At 37.7% G+C, this 21,636-nt stretch overlaps 1 protein-coding gene across 7 annotated transcripts in view; it reads right to left on the reverse strand.

The window, feature by feature from the left end:
- Positions 1 to 21,636, reverse strand: part of rap1gapb (RAP1 GTPase activating protein b) — a 66,251-nt gene that overhangs the window by 24,948 nt on the left and 19,667 nt on the right. For 5 of the 7 annotated variants that reach the window (XM_057337221.1, XM_057337220.1, XM_057337228.1 and 2 more), the window contains exon 2: positions 8,687 to 8,722. In XM_057337221.1, the coding sequence (XP_057193204.1) occupies positions 8,687 to 8,722 (36 nt within the window). Of the gene's footprint in view, positions 1 to 2,550; positions 2,670 to 8,686; positions 8,723 to 10,830; positions 10,934 to 21,636 lie in introns of those variants that run through there. The other 2 variants (XM_057337222.1, XM_057337225.1) reach the window with 2 other exon arrangements.

The following is a 21,636-nucleotide window of genomic DNA, read 5'->3' on the forward strand; positions in this document are numbered from 1 at the left end:
GAGAGAGAGAGAAGAGAGAGAGAGAGAGAGAGAGAGAGAGAGAGAGAGAGAGAGAGAAGAGGAGAGAGAGAGCAGAGAGAGAGACAAACAGAGAGAGAGAAAGAGAAAGAGAGACAGAGAGCAGAGAGCAGAGAGAGAGAGAGAGAGAGAGAGAGAGAGAGAGAGAGAGAGCAGAGAGAGAGAGAAGAGAGAGAGGAGAAGAGAGAGAGAGAGAGAGAGAGAGAGAGAGAGAGAGAGAGAGAGAGAGAGAGAGAGAGAGAGAGAGAGAGAGAGAGGGAGAGAGAGAGAGAGAGAGAGAGAGAGAGAGAGAGAGAGAGAGAGAGAGAGAGAGAGAGAGAGAGAGAGAGAGCGAGAGAGAGAGAGAGAGAGAGAGAGAGAGAGAGAGAGAGAGAGAGAGAGAGAGAGAGAGAGAGAGAGAGAGAGAGAGAGAGAGAGAGAGAGAGAGAGAGAGAGAGAGAGAGAGAGAGAGAGAGAGAGAGAGAGAGAGAGGGAGAGAGAGAGAGAGAGAGAGAGAGAGAGAGAGAGAGAGAGAGAGAGAGAGAGAGAGAGAGAGAGAGAGAGAGAGAGAGAGAGAGAGAGAGAGGGAGAGAGAGAGAGAGAGAGAGAGAGAGAGAGAGAGAGAGAGAGAGAGAGAGAGAGAGAGAGAGAGAGAGGGAGAGAGAGAGAGAGAGAGAGAGAGAGAGAGAGAGAGAGAGAGAGAGAGAGAGAGAGAGAGAGAGAGAGAGAGAGAGAGAGAGAGAGAGAGAGAGAGAAAGAGAGAGAGAGAGACAGAGAGAGGGAGAGACAGAGAGAGGGGGAGGGAGAGGGAGAGGGAGAGGGAGAGGGAGAGGGATTATTTTCAATCCTAGAACTGTTTCATCTAACAATTTCATCTTGCATGTTTGTAAATCTCAAATTGTAAAAAGCATAATGTAAATCTAAGAAATCAAAAAGTCCTCCCTGGCTAAACAGAACAGGACAGTGTTTCTAAATCTTCAAGTCTCCGATTTCATGACTACCCTGAAAAATCACAGATGAGATCTTTTAACTTCTTTTGGAAATCAATTTGATTAAATGCAAACATTAATTCTCCTGCATTTCTTCTGTGAAAAAGAGTCAGAAATCTCACAATCGTCTCCATTGGAGTGTCATTAAAAGTTAACATTATTGAAGATCTCAATGTGAATTCAAACACTTCTTTGATGTAAAAAGATGTGAAAGTTTTGCCAATCGTAAAAGAGGACATAGAAGGTACAGTCGCTTGCTTAAATTTCATGGGTCAAAGAGAGGTTAAAGAATTGTCACGTAACCAAACCACAACTGTTTTTGGTGCAAAACATATATTAGGAATATATTTATAAAACGACTCGCCGTGGGTTAGGAAAGACTCGGGAAAAACTGAAAGCAAAAAAGAGGATTCGTATAGAAAATGCAAAGCAGCGCTGCTCCCTGCTGTCAGGTACACCTGCTAATACAAATGAATTTGACTGTGTTTACATGAATAAGCAATAAGTTATTTGACACTAACACAAAACTACAGCGCACAGTGTGTGTGTGCGTGCGTGCGTGCATGCGCGCGTAAAGAAAAAGACTAAATCAATGCATCACGGTAACATGTTTGTAGATAAAAAAATAAGCAATATTAGTAAATACAAGACAAGATATGAGAGCATTCTGTTTTCATCAGTTCTTTCAAACACACACACACAAAAGTCAGTCACGTTGGTAAGTGTGAACCGGTGTTCATCAACACCTGCTTTGGAAACAATGACTTGATTTTGATTACAATGTCTAATAAAAAAAAAACGTTGATAAACTTTACACTTTATAAAAGAACTTAATCATTTAAAGAAATAAAAACACACTACATTTCTCAGCAGGCAACACACAATAAAATGAACAACAGACAGATATTAGTCCACGGATGTAACATAACGCATTTTAAAATGTCCTGTAAAGAGATTAAGTTCACTCAAAAATGACATTTCAGCTGCATCATACCGTTATTTATCTTGTGTTGATGAAAATCTGTAGAATCTTTTTTTATGGAACACAAAGATGATGTTATAATGTTAGTGACTCACATCCTCCGACCCCATTTACTTTCTTCCCATGAAGCAAAAAGCAACATGCTTAACAATTGATCAACAGAAGAATGAAAGTCATACAGGTCTGCATTGACAAAACACATCATTTCATTTTTGGCTAAACTAAGCCTTCACTAGCAGCTAACAGTTTAGAAAAATATTAAATCATGGCACTGTATTAAACACATTACTAAAAATTCACATGATAAAACCATGCCAAACAATACGCCGGTCAAACACACAGGTCTCACTTGTCGCCTATTTCATCACAACCGGCTTCAGTAATGCTGTCCGACATGCCTGAGCTCCAGGCATGTCTTTAACATCATCAAAAAGACATCTGATCTTATCAAAGTGTGTGTGTGTGTGCGTGCGTGCGTGTGTGTGTGCGTGCACGTGCGCGTGTGTGCGTGTGTGCGTGAGAGAGAGAGAGAGAGAGAGAGAGAGAGAGAGAGAGAGAGAGAGAGAGAGAGAGGGTACGTACATGCACAGAGGACGAATCGGCACCACGCAATCTGTTCCGCAGCTCCCAACCAAATGGGCAGGTGACAGACAGAGCGCATGTTTTCCCTATTGCTTGCTCATCCGCTCTCTCTCTCTTTCTCATCCTCCCAACTTATTCTCTCTCTTTCCCTCCCCCTGGCTCCTCTCTCCGTTTTATGACTCACTCACATTCTCTCTTCTGTTTTGGGATTATCATCACAGAATCTATTACTTTCAAATGTGTTCGGTCTCTCTAAAGTCACTTTTCTGATTTGATCTCTGCTTTGACATTTTTCTTTTTTTTGTGATTTTCCATTTCCACTGGCATTGGTGCATTCTACTCCTGTAAATATCGTCTCGAGCGTCGACGGGAATGTTCCGCGGGTGAATACAAGTCGAGCTCTGTTGACGGCATCTGCAACATGCAGTCAATGACCATTAGAAAATAATTATTTCAACTCACCCACAATCTGAAAAAACTGTTTATCCTAATGCACTTTTAATGGACGTCAACAAGGCGAGACCTTGGATCTTTAATATTAAAGGTCCAGTGTGTCATTTTTTGGAGGACCTATTGACAGAAATGCAATACAATATACATAACTATGTCTTCAGAGGTCTGACATAATGAAGCGTTATGCTTTTATTACCTTAGAATGAGCTATTTCTATCTACATACACCACGGGTCCCCTTACATAGAATTCACCATGTTGTTTCTACAGGAGCCCTAAACGGACAAACTGCTCTACAGAGCGCATTTCGTAAATGCGTTATCTCCTTCGGCAAAGAAGCAAAAACGTGACAAAATCTTAGTCCTGCCACCACCGTAGTGCTTCGAAAAGAAGAAGGGAGGGGTGGAGTGAGCCTTTGGCTGCAATTCACAACCTCACTGCTAGATGCCGCTAAACTTCATACACTTGAGCTTTAAATGGTTAAGTTTTGATTGCTTTAATTTTTTTGTATGAAGATATTAGCCTTAAGGATATCTAGCGTGCTGTAAACATTCACAAAATTGACATTTAAAGGATGTAAGCATTTAAAACTGGCCGTCTTTTACTTCTGCCAATACTGATCAATGACATCATTCTGCACTTCAGCTTCTCATCAGATTCCAAGCTATGAGGTAAACTAAACGCTATTGGCTATTTTAAAGAGGGGAGGAGTCACTCAGTGTTTCCCGTCCTTACTTTCTGTTTCAGGACGCACCGAACAAGGCTGTGCATTTAAATGAGACACGTTTAGCCAATCATTAGCCCTTAAAACATATCACTTAAGTATTTTAAGAGTTTTCTTTGTAGCACAGGCAACATATTACAGTTCAGAAGAAAACTATTTGTTAGCATTTAATGTACAGTATGTGCGTTCTATATGCATGCATGAACGTGTACGTGTGTGTAAATCAAGCCTCTTGTGTAGTTGTAAAAGATGTTTCAGACCTACAATTAGCCCACCCAGACCTTTAAACTACTTCAAATGGACTTTGAGCCAAACCCAAAGCATTCCCACAACTTTAAACATACAAGGCCAAAGCACCATCTCAGACAGGAACATCTCTTGCAAAGCCACAGCTGTTAAATCGAACAAAACTACCTGAAACTCTTCATTTATACCAACAATATGTTGAACTAGAAAACACGCATTTTACAGGGCTTTTACAGGAAAAAGAAACACCTTTATTAGCATTTATCAAGACAAGAGAAAGTCAGAGATTTCAATACAAATGTAGAGATTTCCAATCAAATTCTTTCGTGACAGAATTGCATCCACTTATATTCTAGCTCTACACTCATTCAAGTTTTCTTCACAGAACAACACTGACCAATGTGCATCTTCTGAACATTTCTATCCATCAAGACTGAGCATTTTGACAGATGTTTCCTTGCAAACCAAGAGACAATTGGCTCTCAACCCTTGAGTTCTTACCATAAATGATGCACTTTGCGTAGAACGGCCTCAGAAAGGCTCAATCTTCTGTCTCTTCTGTCACCTCTGTCCTCTGAGCACCTCAGCATGCTTCTCTGTACCCTAGCTCCGCGTGAACAAAAAATAGCCACCAGAGATTTATCCTCTAAAGTCTTTTTCTCCACACCCAAGCGGACAGGGACTCTGAAAGGTTGAGTTCTTTTGTGTGTTGAGGAGCTAAAGAAGCCAAACCCGTTTGGTTTCACCGCCTCAAAGGTGTTAGCTCGATCCGAGGCAAACAAAATCAGCCACAGGGGCCATAAAAACTGACCATGGAAATGAACGGGCTGGGTGTTGTTCTGTTTCAGATTCAGACCAGGCATTGGGTTTTATTTTGTGATCATATAGATCTAGATATAAGAAATTTTGCTTCTACTGTGGAAGGAGAACATAATGTAATAGTGTTAAATTGCGTAGAAAACACTCATATCAAACACCCCCTTAAAACTCTTTTCAGAATTTATTCATGCAAATAAATGAAGAAAATGAATGCAATAAAGTCATATCCTCTCACATTTGTTATTTGCTACTTTAGTAAAAAGGATGAAAATATATTAAAAAAACATTAAAATGTACAACGTATGTAAAATAGCCTACTTAATTATTTTATTTTATTTTACATGTATTTTTTACATTTATTTTAACCTGTGAAAATATTTTAAAACGATTCATATTGAATAAATATAAATGTCCAACAGTAAAAATAAAAAAAACAATGAATCGAAACACTAAAAACATGTCCCACAGACCCAAAATCCACATAAGGGTTAATGGAATGTGTACAAACAAGAAATTTATATTCATCCATTACCAAAAATAATTTAAAAAAAAACTGTCAACTAGACGAATGATATATTCCTCTCGAATGCCTTTGCTATAATTGGAAATTTCAGAAATGCTTCTGTATCTCAATCTTTTGTAACGTGCCGAATTAACGATCTTAAAATGTAGTTTCTGGTGGCATTTGTCATTTCTGCCAATGGAGATGAATGTAAATGTAGATGTGTCCATCTAAACAAACAGGCAGAGACAAATAAACGCTAGAAGAGTCAAAACAACGCTCTAAATTGAATAATATTGTCAGCTTTGTCAAAGGTGTCCTCCTTCAGTTAAACACAGATCGAGTTATCAGGTAACAACGGGTGGAGACCCTCATCTGCTTTCTCACCCGGCCAGTTTTCAACTATAAAGACAATCTAAACTTAAATAGCAGGGGACAAGGACACTAAACCAACCAACCAAAAGTTAAGACTCAAAAGCTTTGGCTCAATTTTCAAAATTCTTAAAACTGGAAGTGAAGTAGTCACAACTGTATTGCATGTCTCCAAAATCACCCAAAACTTTAATTTATGCAACAACATTTAAAGGGGTCATATGGCGCGAATACGTGTTTTTCTGTGTCTTTGGTGTGTTATAAGTTGCCCATGCATGTATTAGACACGTAAATTGCAAAAATGAAAGTGTGGGAACAAAAGATGCATTCTATCTAAAAGCCAATGCTCACCCAGACCTGCCTGAAACGCCTCGTGTAACCACACCCCCACAAATCTACATCAGTTGGTGGTCTGATTTGACTAAGACCGCCCAAATGTTTACGCAAGTAAGGTGGACGTACCTGTCAGTACAATTGCGTTGGAACCTGATGTTCCAAATATGGTAAGAGGCGTTACATTTCCATCACACGCTTGCAGTACTCGACCAATCACTATGCACTGGTTAACCGGCCAATCATAGCACACCTCGCTTTTCAGAGCGGCGGGGCAAAGAGGAGATACAAACATGCACGGTATGTGGAAAATACAGCGTTTTTGAACCTTAAATTGTGTATACACACATCTAAAACAAACGATAATATTCGTTTTAGCCACGTCATATGACCCCTTTAACAGATCCTTATTTAGATAAGGACAGAGAGAGAGCACATTGACTAAAAGCACAGAGTCATGTGAGTTGACAGTAAATGTCGCTGAGAGACACATCTTACTGGTGTCCCTAAAGACCACTGCTGTCCTCACATTGTCTGAGCAAACTGGTGTCTAAAAACACTGAAACAACCAATCTTTAGAGAAACTGCCTTTCCACGACATCATCTTTTAATGACATAAGAGTGCTTGTTTAAAAATGTTGTACATACAAAACTTGTAATATTTTTTGGCAAAAGATGTCCATGGTAAAACAATTCATATGGTACCTTTAGTGACAAAGCAATTCAGTCTTGCTGATTTATCAAGTTCTCAATAAATCTGAGGGCTGTCTCTACAATTACAAGGCCTGCTGATGAAGACAAGAAGGCATCTTAAAGATGCCCACTCGAGCTGTGACGCAGCGACGACATTCACGCCACGCAGAAGAGAATACCGGCCTAATGCGTAATACAAGTCTGAATAGATAGAATGATACAAGCATTGTGCCACGGGCTCTGACGGAGGTGGTGGGCATATCGGTGACATTTCAGGAAGTTTGTAAAGGGACTCAATGTGACTGTGAAAGTCCAAACACGCTCTGTGTGCTAAAAGCTGCAAAACTTTTTCTGGAGAAAAATGAAAATCAGCTATTAAGCAAGTACATGAAAAATCTATTAAAACTGGTCTCTTCCCTCACCCTAATTCACAACTGCAAGTGCATATTAATAATGATTTATACGTTGAACTGTTGGGTACAATTTCACTGTAAATATTAGTTTAATACACAAAGATACGCAGCTAAAGCTGCAGTTTTATGCTTCAAACTGAGATGGTGATATATAGAAAAAGTGCAGATTGCAACTTCAAATATTAAAGTAATGAAATCACTGTTGATAGAAAAAATAAACACATATTCAGCGTTGTTCTGTTTAGAGCATCACTGAATGTCTTTTGTGCCTTCTACAACAAAAGCTGAAAACTGATCTGCGCTTGAAAATCCCTGTGCAAGTAAATGCACAAAACTGACGGAAAAAAGCGAGAAATATATAAGAAAGATGGTTTTACAAGCACGCCGTCTCTGGTCACATTATCATGCACCGCAGCGCTTATCTGGGATGATACGTGGATTGAGCCATAATTACATTTCACATTCTCTCTGTCTCTTTCTCGAGACACATGATCTTCACAGCCTTTATAAAGCATCCTTACGCATAACCAGCACTCTTCTCTACAGTAATAATGCAGTCAGTGTCAAACTCCAACAGGGTGGGTGATGCAAGGCAACGAGTGCTTGCTTGAGTTTCCAGGGTGAGTGGATCTAATGTGACTTATCGAATCCAAACTTCAGAATCATACACGCAACAATAAAAGTGTTTCAGGTGACCTTTGCGATTATTCAATGTGACATGGCACAAAAAGCAATGGCGAAGAATCCCTTCAAAACAAAAGTTGTATATAATATAAGTTAAGGGCCCATTTTGCATTATAGACGGTTTCATCTGACACTCGCCTGGCCCAAAGTTAACTTCCAGTCTGTGTACTATTTATTTTAGACTTTTTTTGGAATATTTTACTGCAGTATACAGTATGTAGTAAATAGGAAATGACCTACTTATAATTTTGTTTAAACCATACAGTGGACTTAAATATGTATATAGTTAATATTTATGTTTTATTTAAAAGTACAATACAGTTTAGTGGTTGTAGCAATAGTGTTTATTGTTGTAATAAACTTCATTGCTATTTTACTTTAAGTGTGGTGTTTTGATTTGGAATAAATCAATAAAAAACTATCAGTAATTAATCGTTATCGGCAGGTACTGACCACCTTAGATATCGTTATTGGCAAAATCCAATACCGGTCGACCTCTAAAAACATGTTTAGCAACGTTTGCAAAGCTTTAATGTGCATGCATACTGTACATGTACTGTACATACATGTATATATGTAACAAAAATAAATATGAAGTATTATATCCCCTACAGAAAAAACAACAGAAATCCTAGTGGTTTCCATTACAAATGCCATTATAAACCATCAGCTGTTTCCATTGAAACCATTACAAAATTCTTGTGTTTTGTAATTCCAGTAGGATTTAATGATGTCCTAGATCCCACCAATAGAACCCAACCCCTTACCAGTAGAGACCCACAGACACCATTATAATTTCCATTAAACCAACACAATTCCCATTATAACCATTAATGAGATGGATTCTATTGAATTTCATCAGGGTTGGTAAAGATGTAAAAGAAAGAGAAGTCCTTACCATATATGTCTCGTCCTAGAGAAGGTTTTGTCCACTCTGCAAAAAAAAAAAACATAAACATTGTTCATAAACATTGACGTTTTCATAGTTCACATACTGTATGTGCGATGACAAGAGTAACACATCAACAGACGTGAAATGAAACTAATTGATTTCACAGATTCAACACTTAAAAATCTTTGTTTCATTCATTTGCACATGTTATTCATAAATCACATGACATAAATCTATCAGAAAGTGTTAATAAAGAATCAATATTCATGATTAAACACTTTTGATGAAAAAATGTAAACACATGCAAATGTTTTGGGATGAGGAACGTCAGGTGATATCGCCACCTACTGCCTACAATGTGATTTGTAGGCTGTCAATCACAGCATTGGCATGTTATCTGACCTTCTGCTGACTAAAAGGAAAAAGTGTTGCTGTTGTGTCAACATGAAGTAACGCTTCAGGTTGTGAAATATAAGACAAATAAAAAATATTTCCATAACCTTGGAAAGAGCAAAGGACACGTGGTAACATTGATAATTTAGTGGCTAAAGTTTGTATTTCAATACCAGAGAAATGAGAGAAATGTAATTTGGCTTTCGCACTGGTAGCTGTGCTGGGCACTATTTTTTGTAAAGCTGCTTAGGAACAATATGTATTAATAAAACAATAATAACACAGTGTAAAAAATGTTTTTTATAGTTCTTGTACAATTCTGTGGTGCTAATTATTGTGGTAATATTTATTTTCATGTATAGCATCAATGTTTTAGTGTATATTTAGCTCAAGTAAATTTTGAGCTTATATCATTAATTACGATATATCGGTATATTGCAAATAAACAAATACTGTACAAATTTTCACATATTTAAATAATTAATTTCCAATTGTCACTGTCAGAAAATTCTAGAACTTTCTGTAGCATAAGGAAGGTGGGACGAAGCGATGATGGGTGACTACGTCTGGAACTTGGTTCGTGAGGACAGTATTAGTCATAAAAGACAAAAACGATCAAATGTACACTTCTGAAGTTTTGGATGACTCATTTTTAGTAGCTGTTATGTTAAACTGCTGTTGTGCCAGTACTTTGTTATTTTTGCGTACGAGTAATAATACCAAAATGTATAAATGTGTGAAAATGTTTTCGTTTTTATGTGAGTACCGCCAATGGTAAAAAAATTAATGCGATTTTCGTATTCAGCATGTTAAACTTCATAAAGAAAATTAAAAAATTAAAGCAAAACACTTAAAAAAGTACATTGTGTAATCAAATAAACTGAATGTGAATAATCGTCGCAAATTGACCTCACAAAAGTTTTTTTCCATTTTTTTTCCTTTCCATTTACACAACATGACAGTAAACATTTGCAGGCCGAATGTTGAAATGGGGCGTGAAAACTGCCACATGTGGGATCTGTGTTTGTTTGTTTGTTTGTTTGTATACATGTGTGTGTGTGTTTTGAGATCTGATAACATCTAACCTGAACTGAAACCACAATAAACACACACTCTCCTGTTAAAATCGAAATTTTATCATCACACAATGTTCTCAGCGTGTTGTAAATCTGGACAATATCGATGCTTTAAAATGTGACAAATAAGCCGCATTCTAGTATTAAACAAATGGAAACTGGAACCTGTTTCGGTTTACTTTTGCGAACCAAAATGTAAACAAGTTCAACCTGATTGATCTGTATTTATGTGTAAAAAGGCATAAAGTGCTTCTGAAAATCTCCCATCATTAAAACTCCAAGCAAAAGTTTGAAAGATTGTCAACAGAGAGATCAGATCATCTACATTCTCACTGAACCGTTCTCAACATAACAATGAGGTTTCAGGTGGCAAAACAAAGACAAACAAACTCATGTCACCGTAAAAGACAAATACATGCCTCTGTCATCATGTCCTGGTGTTGTTAGCATAAAGTACAGAGCTTCTACAACACAAACTGTAAAGAAATAAATCAAATTTCCATTTTTTATTGACCAGAGCCCTTGGTCACCATCTACTTACATTTTATGTACTGAATTTTATTTTTGTGCGAACCGTCCCTTTAACCATGACGGCACACAAATGCCCGCCAGCTCCATGTTTGGTTACACACAGTCATCTGTCACACACGTCACAAACACCCAATGGTCTGTCTCTCTTACCCCCCATATGCTCCAAAAGTGAAGCTCCTCTTTCTGTGAGACATGATGTCGACAGCGTTTCTCTCAACCTCCTTCTCTTCTGTCTGTTCTCCTCTAACAGAAGAGATTCTTGTGTTTTGTGTTTCTTTATGCGAGTCTGTCCCTCCCTCTCTCTCTCTCTCGGTGTCTCTTTACCTGAGATGCTCCACAGCTTTGAGCAAGAGTTTGCGTTTTCATTTCAATACTTTTAAAGAAAACCATAGCAACCATAACAAAAGACACAAATGAGACGTGCGGTAAGAATAAAGAGCTGCAATGTCAGTGCGGATAGCACAGATCATTTAGTCACGGCGAGAAATGTTCAAGATCATATCGAGTTCCCGCTGAAACGCAAAGAAGATCATAAAAAGGTCAAATTATCTGATTTTATGAGACGGTTTTGATCTTTCGATGAAAAGATTGTTCAAGATGTCAGATGAAGTTTCAAAACACTCATGATTCAAAATATCATGACAAAAAAAACGACGGGTCTTTGGCTTTCTTCTTCAAGCCAAAAATGATAAGGATTTCACAAGTTCAGTCAGGTCGCCACCAGACCACCTTCACATGTTGAACCACAAAAATATCAAGAAGCTCATTGTATTTCATATAAAACACCTGAAGATTCAGACATGGTTTGGGTGTATCGCCGTGTTCTCTGTAGTCTTTGAACAGTCTGTGCAAACGGAAATGAAAATAAAGACACTCTATTCGTAGCTGCTGGTTGGTTTTAAAGTCCTTACATAATAAAAAGCTCCCAATGGTGCTGTATCACTGAATAATTCATGCAAACTATATGAACTAGAATTTCTTCACAAAAACACGAGCAAGGACTAAATGTTTTGTTCCATTTTTATAGACAGACCTTTAGAAAACATAAGCGAATAGCCTGTGATCGCCTCAGGCTCAAAGAAATGAATGTTTACTGTATAGAAACACTGACAACAGCACATTGTGTTATCTCATATCAGCTGACACACAACTACACAGTGAATAAACCTTTCTTTCTTTCTTTCTTTTGTTTTACTTTAATGCATAATGACAATTAATTATTATTTAGGCCATTGGGTAATAACCCACTGCTCGAAGATTGTTCTTTCATCATAATTTTTTTTACATTTATGCATTTTGGCAAATGCTTTTATCTAAACTGACTTAGGCCCGATTCACATTTCGCGTTTTTCTGCGCGCATATTCGTTATTTTAAATGTAGACGCGCGGCAGGCGCGTGCAAATAGGGGGCACATTATTCTAGGAGCGTCGGCGCCGCATCGAGATGGAAAGCGCTTTTTCAGATCAACTTTTCGGAGTGCCGCACTGGCACAATTCATTTGAAGAGAGAAAGCAGCGCGGCTCGCGTTTCCCGCACGGTTTTTGACGCGAAATGTGAATCGGGCCTTAGGGGCCATTCAGACAGAACGCGTCTCTGCGTCTAAAAACGCGAGACGCAGCGCTCAGATATGTTTTTCTTTTAAAGAGCGCAGCCTAGAACACGAGGGTCTCGAGACGCGGGTATCCGGACACAGCCACTATGCGCCTCCTCCGCCATGTTGCAGACAAATAAAACAGTTGTCATGCCAACATGTTACGGTAAACAGAAGCTCGCAACTCTTGCCCCGCCTCCAAATTCTTCTGATTGGTTCACTGCTTTTGGAACTGACATTGATGAGCAGCGCTGCATGTAAAAGTTGAATTTTTTTCAACTTGACATGCCGTCTTAAAAACGCGGCGCTCGTGTGCGAGGCGCTTCAAAAGTCAAACGCGTGTTTACATAGAAAAACAATGGGAAAGTTGCGCATTGAAATGGAAAAATGCGTTCTGTCTGAATGGCCCCATACTGTGTTTTCAAGGTATACAATATTTTTAATCATTATGTATTATCTCTGGGAATCGAACTCAAGATCTTTCCACTGCTAACTCAACGCTGTACCATCTTTTAAACAGAAATAAAATCATTTACCAATATGGCATCGGAGACTGTGCTATATTGTAAATGTAGTCATGAATAAAGTTCAGAACCTTCGGCAAAACATGTATTTAAAACATACATTTATCACCAACAGTGGCAGATTTACTTAAACCACATCCACAATGAAAGAAACCCACCCGGCGGGATGTTCAAAGTCAATTCAATAAAAGAGATTCTTTTATCAGGGGTAGTTGGGCAATGTCCCACTGTTTAATGTCTGCTGTAATCACTATGAAATGTCATGTCATTGGGTATAACTGTCTGAGACAAAAAATACATTAGGCTTTATATCAAGGTGACTAATCACATCACCATTAATAGAGAGCCCCATTTATCGGTGTATATAACTACAATCTGTAGCTGTGGTTTGTCCAGGACATTGGCAGTGAGGGGTTTAAATCAACACTGCCCTCTATAGGACACAGTGTGCTACTACAATACATTCCCTTATTACGTCACAATTCTACAAAAAACACCTGGGGATTTCTTATACTGCTTTTTGCTCTTGCATACATATAGTATGGAAGTAAGCGATTTTTGATATCACGTTCTACAATATTACTTCTCTGAAAGGAAACATGCTTCAGCATCGCTTTTTAAGTTAAATAGGTTACTTTTACTCCCTAGAAATAAAAATATGGTCATCGTTTAATCATTCGCTTACCAGAGCGTTCACAAGGCTCATGTCCAGGCAACAAAAGTTATTCCTACAGATGCACAATAAACAATCCATATATGATCTAAATATCCAGCAGAATGCTCAAGTGTGATGACTGTAAATGAGTTCATTTTCAGTTCAAGTGACATATTCATTTACTGCCATTTTTCCAACTGACATAAACATTTATAATATACTATACAACAAAGGATCTTACTTGATTATAGATCGCAAAGGATCTATAATGACAAAACAAAGTTCTTATATCTATGATACTTAAAAGGTAAAAGACGTCTGGTTAGAGTTGATGACAAAAGTTTCTGAACGAGGGATCTTTAAGCTCAATGTCAGGTGTAGTTACCTGGCAACACGTCTCAGCTGTGAGATGTGTCGATGGCTTTCAGCACTTTGGACGATGAGAAACAGAGCACACAAACAAGGTCACATATACCATCAGGCTTCTTTCTTTTCTATTTACCGGTGAACAAAGATAGCATGTGTTCTCCACAGCAACACATCCATTTACAGCTGCTATCTTAAAGGCGGGGTAACCGATTTCCGAATTACGCATTAGACAACCGAGTCGGGCCGAGTACCAAAACAACCTTGTAGCCAATCAGCAGTAATGTGCACAGTGCACAGGATGGACATTAGCTGAGCGCTGACGAAAGCGAAACATGGGGGTAGGGGTGTGTTTGTTTTGGTGATTTGAACATCAACAACGGCTATGAGAAATCGGACACCCCGCCTTTAAGTGTTGCTATACACCTATACTGTATATATAAATGAGCAGGGTATAATGGGAATTTTCGGCATTTGCTCTATTGTCTTGCAGGCTACCACCCAGCACACCCTAGAAACCTTGAAGAACACCTTAGCAACCACCTGGCAACACCCTGGCAACATACTAGAGGTATGGCAATGGGTTTCAAGTTGGGCTGCACGATAAATCGTAATTTAATGTTTTAAAAGCAACCACAAAACTCCCTTTTAGATCAGAAAATCATCGCAAAGCTTGTATCTTTTAAACCGCCATTTTACAAGAGATAAAAAAACACAACATTTTTTCACTGCATTTCTACTATTTTAATACTTTTTTGTAAATCCCACAGACAAACATGAAGGGTGACCAATAGTAATGATTTATAAAAGAACAAGAATCAAAAATGGAGTTGCAAGGTTTCATTCCGAAGGTCACAAAATGTAATTTTTTGCCGTGGAGTGTTTAGATGATTGATTGCGTTCTTTGAAATACGGTGTTGAAGAAGTTCAATGGCAGCAGATGATAGCATATTCATTGGCTGTAAAGTATAGGCCCAATAAACACGCCGAAGTTAAATTATAAACAAATGTTCTGAACTAATCGTGATTAAATTGTTGAGCAAAATAACCGTGATTATCATTTTACCCACGATCGTGCAGCCCTAGTTTCAAGCATTCTTTTAAAAACGTAAAAATGACGCACTCGTGGATGATCTCCTCAGCGTGCTCGACGTTAGATCTTCAAAGCCTGCAGCTGCGTTTAATGTTTTACTGCACAGACTGACCCATCCCTACCTCCACAATAACAGCGACTGTGTCTCTTCCCCCAACTGTGCGTTTGACCTCCACATGAGAGAGCACTGCTGGCTGTCTGAGCAGTTTGTGTGTGAGAGAGAGGTGAAGAGCGATAACCACATATACATTATATATATATATATATATACTGTATATGCCTCATTGTGAGAGATTTTGTGCATGTGCAGTGCAGTGGATTATTTTTGGTTTGTCTCTACGCAACAGCCCTCCTCAGCCAAATGGGAAAACAAATCACTGCGATTTCAGAGCGTTTTCATGTGACCTAACCAGACCTACAGTATATGCATAAATGCATTCATAAGAGAGAGAGATACCTACTCTCTTAAAAATAAAGGTGCTTGAAAGGTTCTTCACAGTGATGCCATAGAAGAACCATTTGAGGTTACACCAAGAACCATTCAGTCAAAGGTTCTTTAAAGAACCATCTCTTTAAAGCAGTGGTTCTCAAACTGGGGGCCGTGGCCCCCTAGGGGGGCCCCGAGATGGATCCAGGGGGGCCACTGATTTTGTGGCATTTTATGAAATATAGAAATTTATCATAGATTTTATGCAATCAAACATCAGAAAAATGACACCACCAACCAAAAGAATTAAGGTTCCAGCATTGTATAACTGAATGTTTTTGGTTTAATTAAAATTCTAAGTTTAAGATTATACGTCTTTATATGGGGGGCCGCAAAGCGATGCACTTAACACAAAGGGGGCCTTACAACGAAAAAGTTTGAGAACCACTGATCTAAAGAACCTTTTTTCGCCACAAAGAACCTTATGTGAAACAGAAAGGTGTTCAGATGTTAAAGTCAAGTCAACTTTTCAGATCAAGTACCACCTTTATTAAAATGAGTTGTTCCAAGTACCACCTAATGACCGCCATAGAAAACACATAAATAAAGACTCAAATGAATAGTTGAGCTGTGAATCTTTATCTTTACACCTTCCTCCAATTCTAATTGTTCAAATCAATGGAATTAAATCATCTAGATATGCGTACATTTGATGACAAATGTTTGAGATCTTCAATAATGTTGACTTTTGATTGCAGACTTGACAAATCTGAGCTCAGTTTGAGACATTGTTGACATCTCTTCTGAAACTCTAATGACAGAGACATTTGTGAGATTTCTGCCTCTTTTTTCAGGAGAAATAAGGAGACTTAAACAAAAAGTTCCACTTGTTCTCCGTTTAATCTCATTGGTGTCTAGAAATTGAGATATTAAAGAGATCTCATCTGTGATTTTTCGTTCTCATGAGTATAAAGCTAGTGTAATAGAGAGACAACAAACATTTTGTCATTATTGTCTTGGCACGGCCACCGTGTCATCAAATGAAAGCCACAGTAATGAAAGCGCTGTTGTGGCAAAAATGAATCTCTCCCGTCCATAAACATATATTATCTCTACAACCAGGTCAAAGTTCAGCTATGAGGTCCTTCATACTTTAAGCGAATAAAAAAAGTGTCATTCTGTTCTAATACAATGGCATATGGGTAACGTTTCCATTAATCTCATCAGATGCTCTCCAAATGGGCCGAAATTGACTTGCGGGTCTGAATTTTAAAACTCCGTTCAGATGGCCAGGCATCTGTCTCCTTCTGGCTATTTGTACTGGGATGATAGTAATAAGACCGGCCCAAACAGACTTTATTAGAGGGGCATTTCAGCTGAAATAGATACGCGTTCTTATTCAAACCAGGAACTCTTAAAGGGAAACTTCACTTAACAATGAAAAATCTGTCGTCATTTACTCACCCTCGTGTCATTTCAAACCTGTCTGACTTACTTTCTTCTGCAGAACACAAAGGAAAAAATGTAGAAGAATGTTGATAACATTGGTTTTGTGTCTATACAATAGAAGTGAATGGGTACCGCCGTTGTTCGGTTATCGACATTCTTCAAAATATATTCTTTTGTGTTCTACAGAGGAAAAAAGTAAGTCTGTTTGTGTGTGTGCAAAACCCAGAATGTAAAAACCGTCCGCCTTTCAATTCATGAGTTGAAATTTTAATTAAATTGGCACATTCCCCTTCGCCTCAACATATTTCTCTAAGCTCAGCACTGTCAAAACAATTAACATTCGCCTTACAGCATGACAAAATGCCTACAATATTGTGTTTTTATACAAACACTGACATCAACATTGACGTATCCTAAAAATATATGTTTCTATCTACACAAACAAATAAAGGTGATGCATGAAAGCTGGCATGAGTATGACACGTTCTAACAATACCATGCCTAGAAATTCAAACTTCCTTCTTAAATTAAATTACAAACAGATACGTGGTAATTAACACATGAAGTGTTACTGTATATCCAAACACAACATGACTGTTAAATGAATTCATGTAAAAGTAATTGTACACAAACACACGACTCGTGCTGGCATCAAAGTGAAAAAATCTCACAGATTTATAAGCAGGACCTAAATCATATCTGCACGAGACTATCATCAAAATTGGTAAGTAACAATATTTTATGCATCCCGTGAAGATTTTCATGATGTCACCATGTCACTAAGCATCCTAGAAACCACATGCATTACATATAGAAACAGGTGTTCTGATTTATTACAATAGCTAAGAAAAAAGAAGAGATAAACATGTGCTACCACAACCTGTTATTGAGCTCCATGAAGTAAAAAGTTCTCAAAGTGAACAGGGCTGGCTGGGTCATCAGAGAAATAAGAGAGAAGATCAAAAATGTGCTTATATTCTATATTCCTTCAGCGAGGATGCTCAGGACAAAACCTGTGCCAATAGAATTTAAGAGTCAGCTGTGACAAAAACAATTAAATAATACATTTTCAAAAATTATATATATATTTATACACATGTATACTTTTTAAATACAAATTTTGCAGTAAAATGAAATGTATATATTTGAAGAAAAAAAACAAAGACTATTTTTAAGGCTATTATGACCACATTGTCTTAAATGACAATCGAGCAATTTTTCCCACTAAACAATATAAAAAATCTAATTATAAGAAAATTAATATGCTATTAAAATTGTGCAGTACATAATAAAATGATCATTTTAGGCTGATTTGTCTGGAAAATATAACAGTTTTATCATCATTATTCTATTATAGTAAATAAAAGACATTTTTTGTATTACAAAAATGAAAATAGGGGAACATTGCAAAATATCCTAATGATACGTAGGGTAGGGAATCGTTTGGGTTTCTTTCGATATCGGTGACAAATCAATACATTTAAAATGGTATACCGGTGCTTAAATGGTGCCTAAATCGATACTTATAAAAAGAGTCACAAAACACCGGTGGATGACATTAAAGAACAATATATTCAATTAAAAAACATTTATTAAATAATTTAAGACAAATTCACAATTAAAGTTTTAAGTCCATGTGAAATGAGCATGGACACTAACATTTTACATTGTTTACCCTCCAGCTACAACTAAAAGCTCACCATAGTTGTATTACATTTACATTTACATTCAGTCATTTAGCAGACGCTTTTATCCAAAGCGACTTACAGATGAGGGAAACAATGGAAGCAATTGGAACAACATAAGGACAACAAAAAGCATAAGCGCAGTAAAAGAAAAGTGGTTTCATATAGCCTATCACAGTATACAGAGCTAAGGTGGGGTTTTTTTTAAGAGTAGAAAAGAGATAGAAGTCAGAACCGATCAGTCAGGTGTTGACGGAAGAGATGTGTTTTGCAGTTTCAGTCTCCGTGTGGACACACGCCGGGATATTTGTCTCGAGTGATGGAGAAACTAAAAAGCACCAATTTTCTGTTACCACTGTCATCCGCCTTATAATATTAAAGGAACGGTTCACTGAGAATGAAAATACATCAAATAAAGCATCTCATGTAACTTACTCAATAGCTAAAAAGTCATCATTCTTGAGTCACGATTCATTTTTATTGTATGCAAAAGAGAATGTCCAACAAGAGGGATTACATGAATTTTGACTGTTGTTTTGAGATTGTCTTGACGTTAAAACTCATTTTAAAACCCACTGGGACTCCCATCAGTCTGTTGGTCTCAGCCGAGGGGAATAATATCTCCTGACAGCCTCAGTAGAGGGGTAAGCATCACGAACAGACCTCATGAATATCAATTATGCATTAAGAGTGCTAAATTAGTAGGCTGGTCCACGGAGGGAAAGGCAGCGCCTGTGATGTATATTCATACGGCTCCCAAACTCAGAGACGTTTGCTTGAAAACAACTCAAAAGTGAATTCATACGTACATCTGTGCGGCTGATGTCTACTATTATTGATAACGGTAACCACGGTAACTCCATTAGATGGCAATATGCGTACAGTATGTGTTTGTTTAATTAACACAGAAGCATTAGCGATGAGACCTTGGACACCATTAACATTCAATCCTGTATGTCACTTTACGATATGAATGAGATAATAAACCACGGAAGCAATGTGCCATATTACGGTTAATGACTTCTCTTGCATGTCTGAGAAAACATCGTGCACTGTTAATTGGTTGTGTTCACACATTTAGGAAGTGAATTTGCAGAATTCTTCCTGAATGAACACGAGGTACTTAAGATAATACTGACTATAATCTGGGTTTTCCCTTGAGACGCTACCATCTCTATTAAAAGATGTTTTTGTGTTTACCTCCCTCCTACTGTTCTCATGTCTAATTACAGTCTAATGGAAGATTGCTTATGAACTGTGGGGGGTCGTCGATTGACAGGGGGTAGAGAGCGAGAAGTGAGGAGAAATTAAAGGTCAAGAGAGCTCTACAGTGTTTTTAAACATACCTGAAGACAAAGGATAGAATGTAATGCAGACATGTACGGTATCAAAATGTCAGCAAATATCAAAGCAAAATGTCAAGTGTTTAAATGTATGTATTGGGCAGATTTAACGTACACCATTAATACTGCAATGCATATTAATTTAATAACATTATTAGAGCACATTTCTGACATTTTTGTTATAAATTTGAGAAAAATATAGAGATACAAGGTTTCAGAAGGACAGCAGCGATATCCAGTATATTGTAAATCTCTCTCTTTAACTAGTAAGTAGAAATCGATAACTTTTGCTTATCTATCGCCGTCTACATTTCCCACAAAATGTTGCCAGACAGCACATAACATTAAAGATTATAAATTATAATAATAACCATGGGATTGCGAATCAAGGTAAAGTAATTAGAAGGTTTTTTATTTACTTGCAATAACAGATTTTATTAAAAAAGAAAAAAACGTAAAGATTGTATTTATTTTATGTCATGGCCAAAAACTAATATCAACTATATGATTTTAAAATGTACACTTTTTAAGAAAAATAATTGACAAAAAATCTCAATAAATCTCCAGCCAACAATGTGTTGAAATATGCCATCAAAACTATTAAATCCAGTTTTAAAAAAGCTAATGCTCAAATGATAAATAAGAAGATATTTTGAAGAATGTCGTTAACCGGCCCCCATTCACTTGCATTGGTTTTGTGTCCATACAATAGAAGTGAATGGGGTCCAGCGCTGTTCGGTTACCAACTTTCTTCAAAATATCTTCTTGTTCTGCGGAAGCAAGAAAGACATAAAGGTTTGAAATAACACGATGATAGGTGAGTAAACGATGACAGAATTTTCATTTTTGTAGTTAGTCTACAGACAACTGCACACGCAGCATTGCACGAGCACCTTAGACAAATGATAACGTCTGCATCACATCCTTCACAAGTGTGTGTCCATTTAAAGATTCACTTCACACATCACACCAAACACTTGAGCAACACGCCACAAGCACTTCACAGCCTCCATTAAAATGATTAATGATTTAATAAAAACAACTCTTCCTGGATGTGAGGTGTGTGTTCCTGTAATAAAAGCTCTCCGCGGACAGCACTATAGTGAACGCAGATGCATTCAGAGTCTGCTCCGGTTACTTCCGCAGTCTTTCAGTCAGCGCTCAAGTCATCCACTCCGGCTCTTAAATGGAACTGTGTCAATATCTCTGCAGACGCCGTGCAATGCATTTCCTACTGGAGGAATTCGATTATAAACTGTTTCTCTGAAGGTTTAATGCTTCTTTAAGTGTCCAGATGTTCGCCTATCACAGCTTAACATACAGAAATAACTCTTAGGGATTTATTTGGGATTTCTAAAAGGCAAACACTGTGGCTCTGCGGTGCTATCAAAACTGTTTGCCGGGGTACGTCATTTCATTTCATTGCCTTCTAGAGGAAACAAATAAGACATGAAATGTCTTCAGTTCTTTCTTTTATACGTGTGGTGATTCTGTAATATTGCGAGGCACTGTTGACACTGCTTTCCTTAATCTAAACACGTCTGTGTTTGTATATGAAGTTCACGTTAAAGGCCTAACTAAAGTGCGAACATTATGACGGCAAAAGTCCTTTGCTTGCACTATTAGCTTTGTTTGGCCTAGGAAAACAAATGACAACATGCAATTTAAAATTAATGACAAAATTAAAACAATCAAAACAAATATTGTTTCCCTGACTGAACACACTGGCACAGAGGAAAGCGTACAACACATAAATTATTCACACTGCTTACCAGAAGCCTAAACTAAATGTTCAATACATTCACAGCTGCTTCAAAAGGTT

This window comes from Triplophysa rosa, linkage group LG7 (assembly GCF_024868665.1).
Source record: "Triplophysa rosa linkage group LG7, Trosa_1v2, whole genome shotgun sequence".
NCBI lineage: Eukaryota > Metazoa > Chordata > Actinopteri > Cypriniformes > Nemacheilidae > Triplophysa > Triplophysa rosa.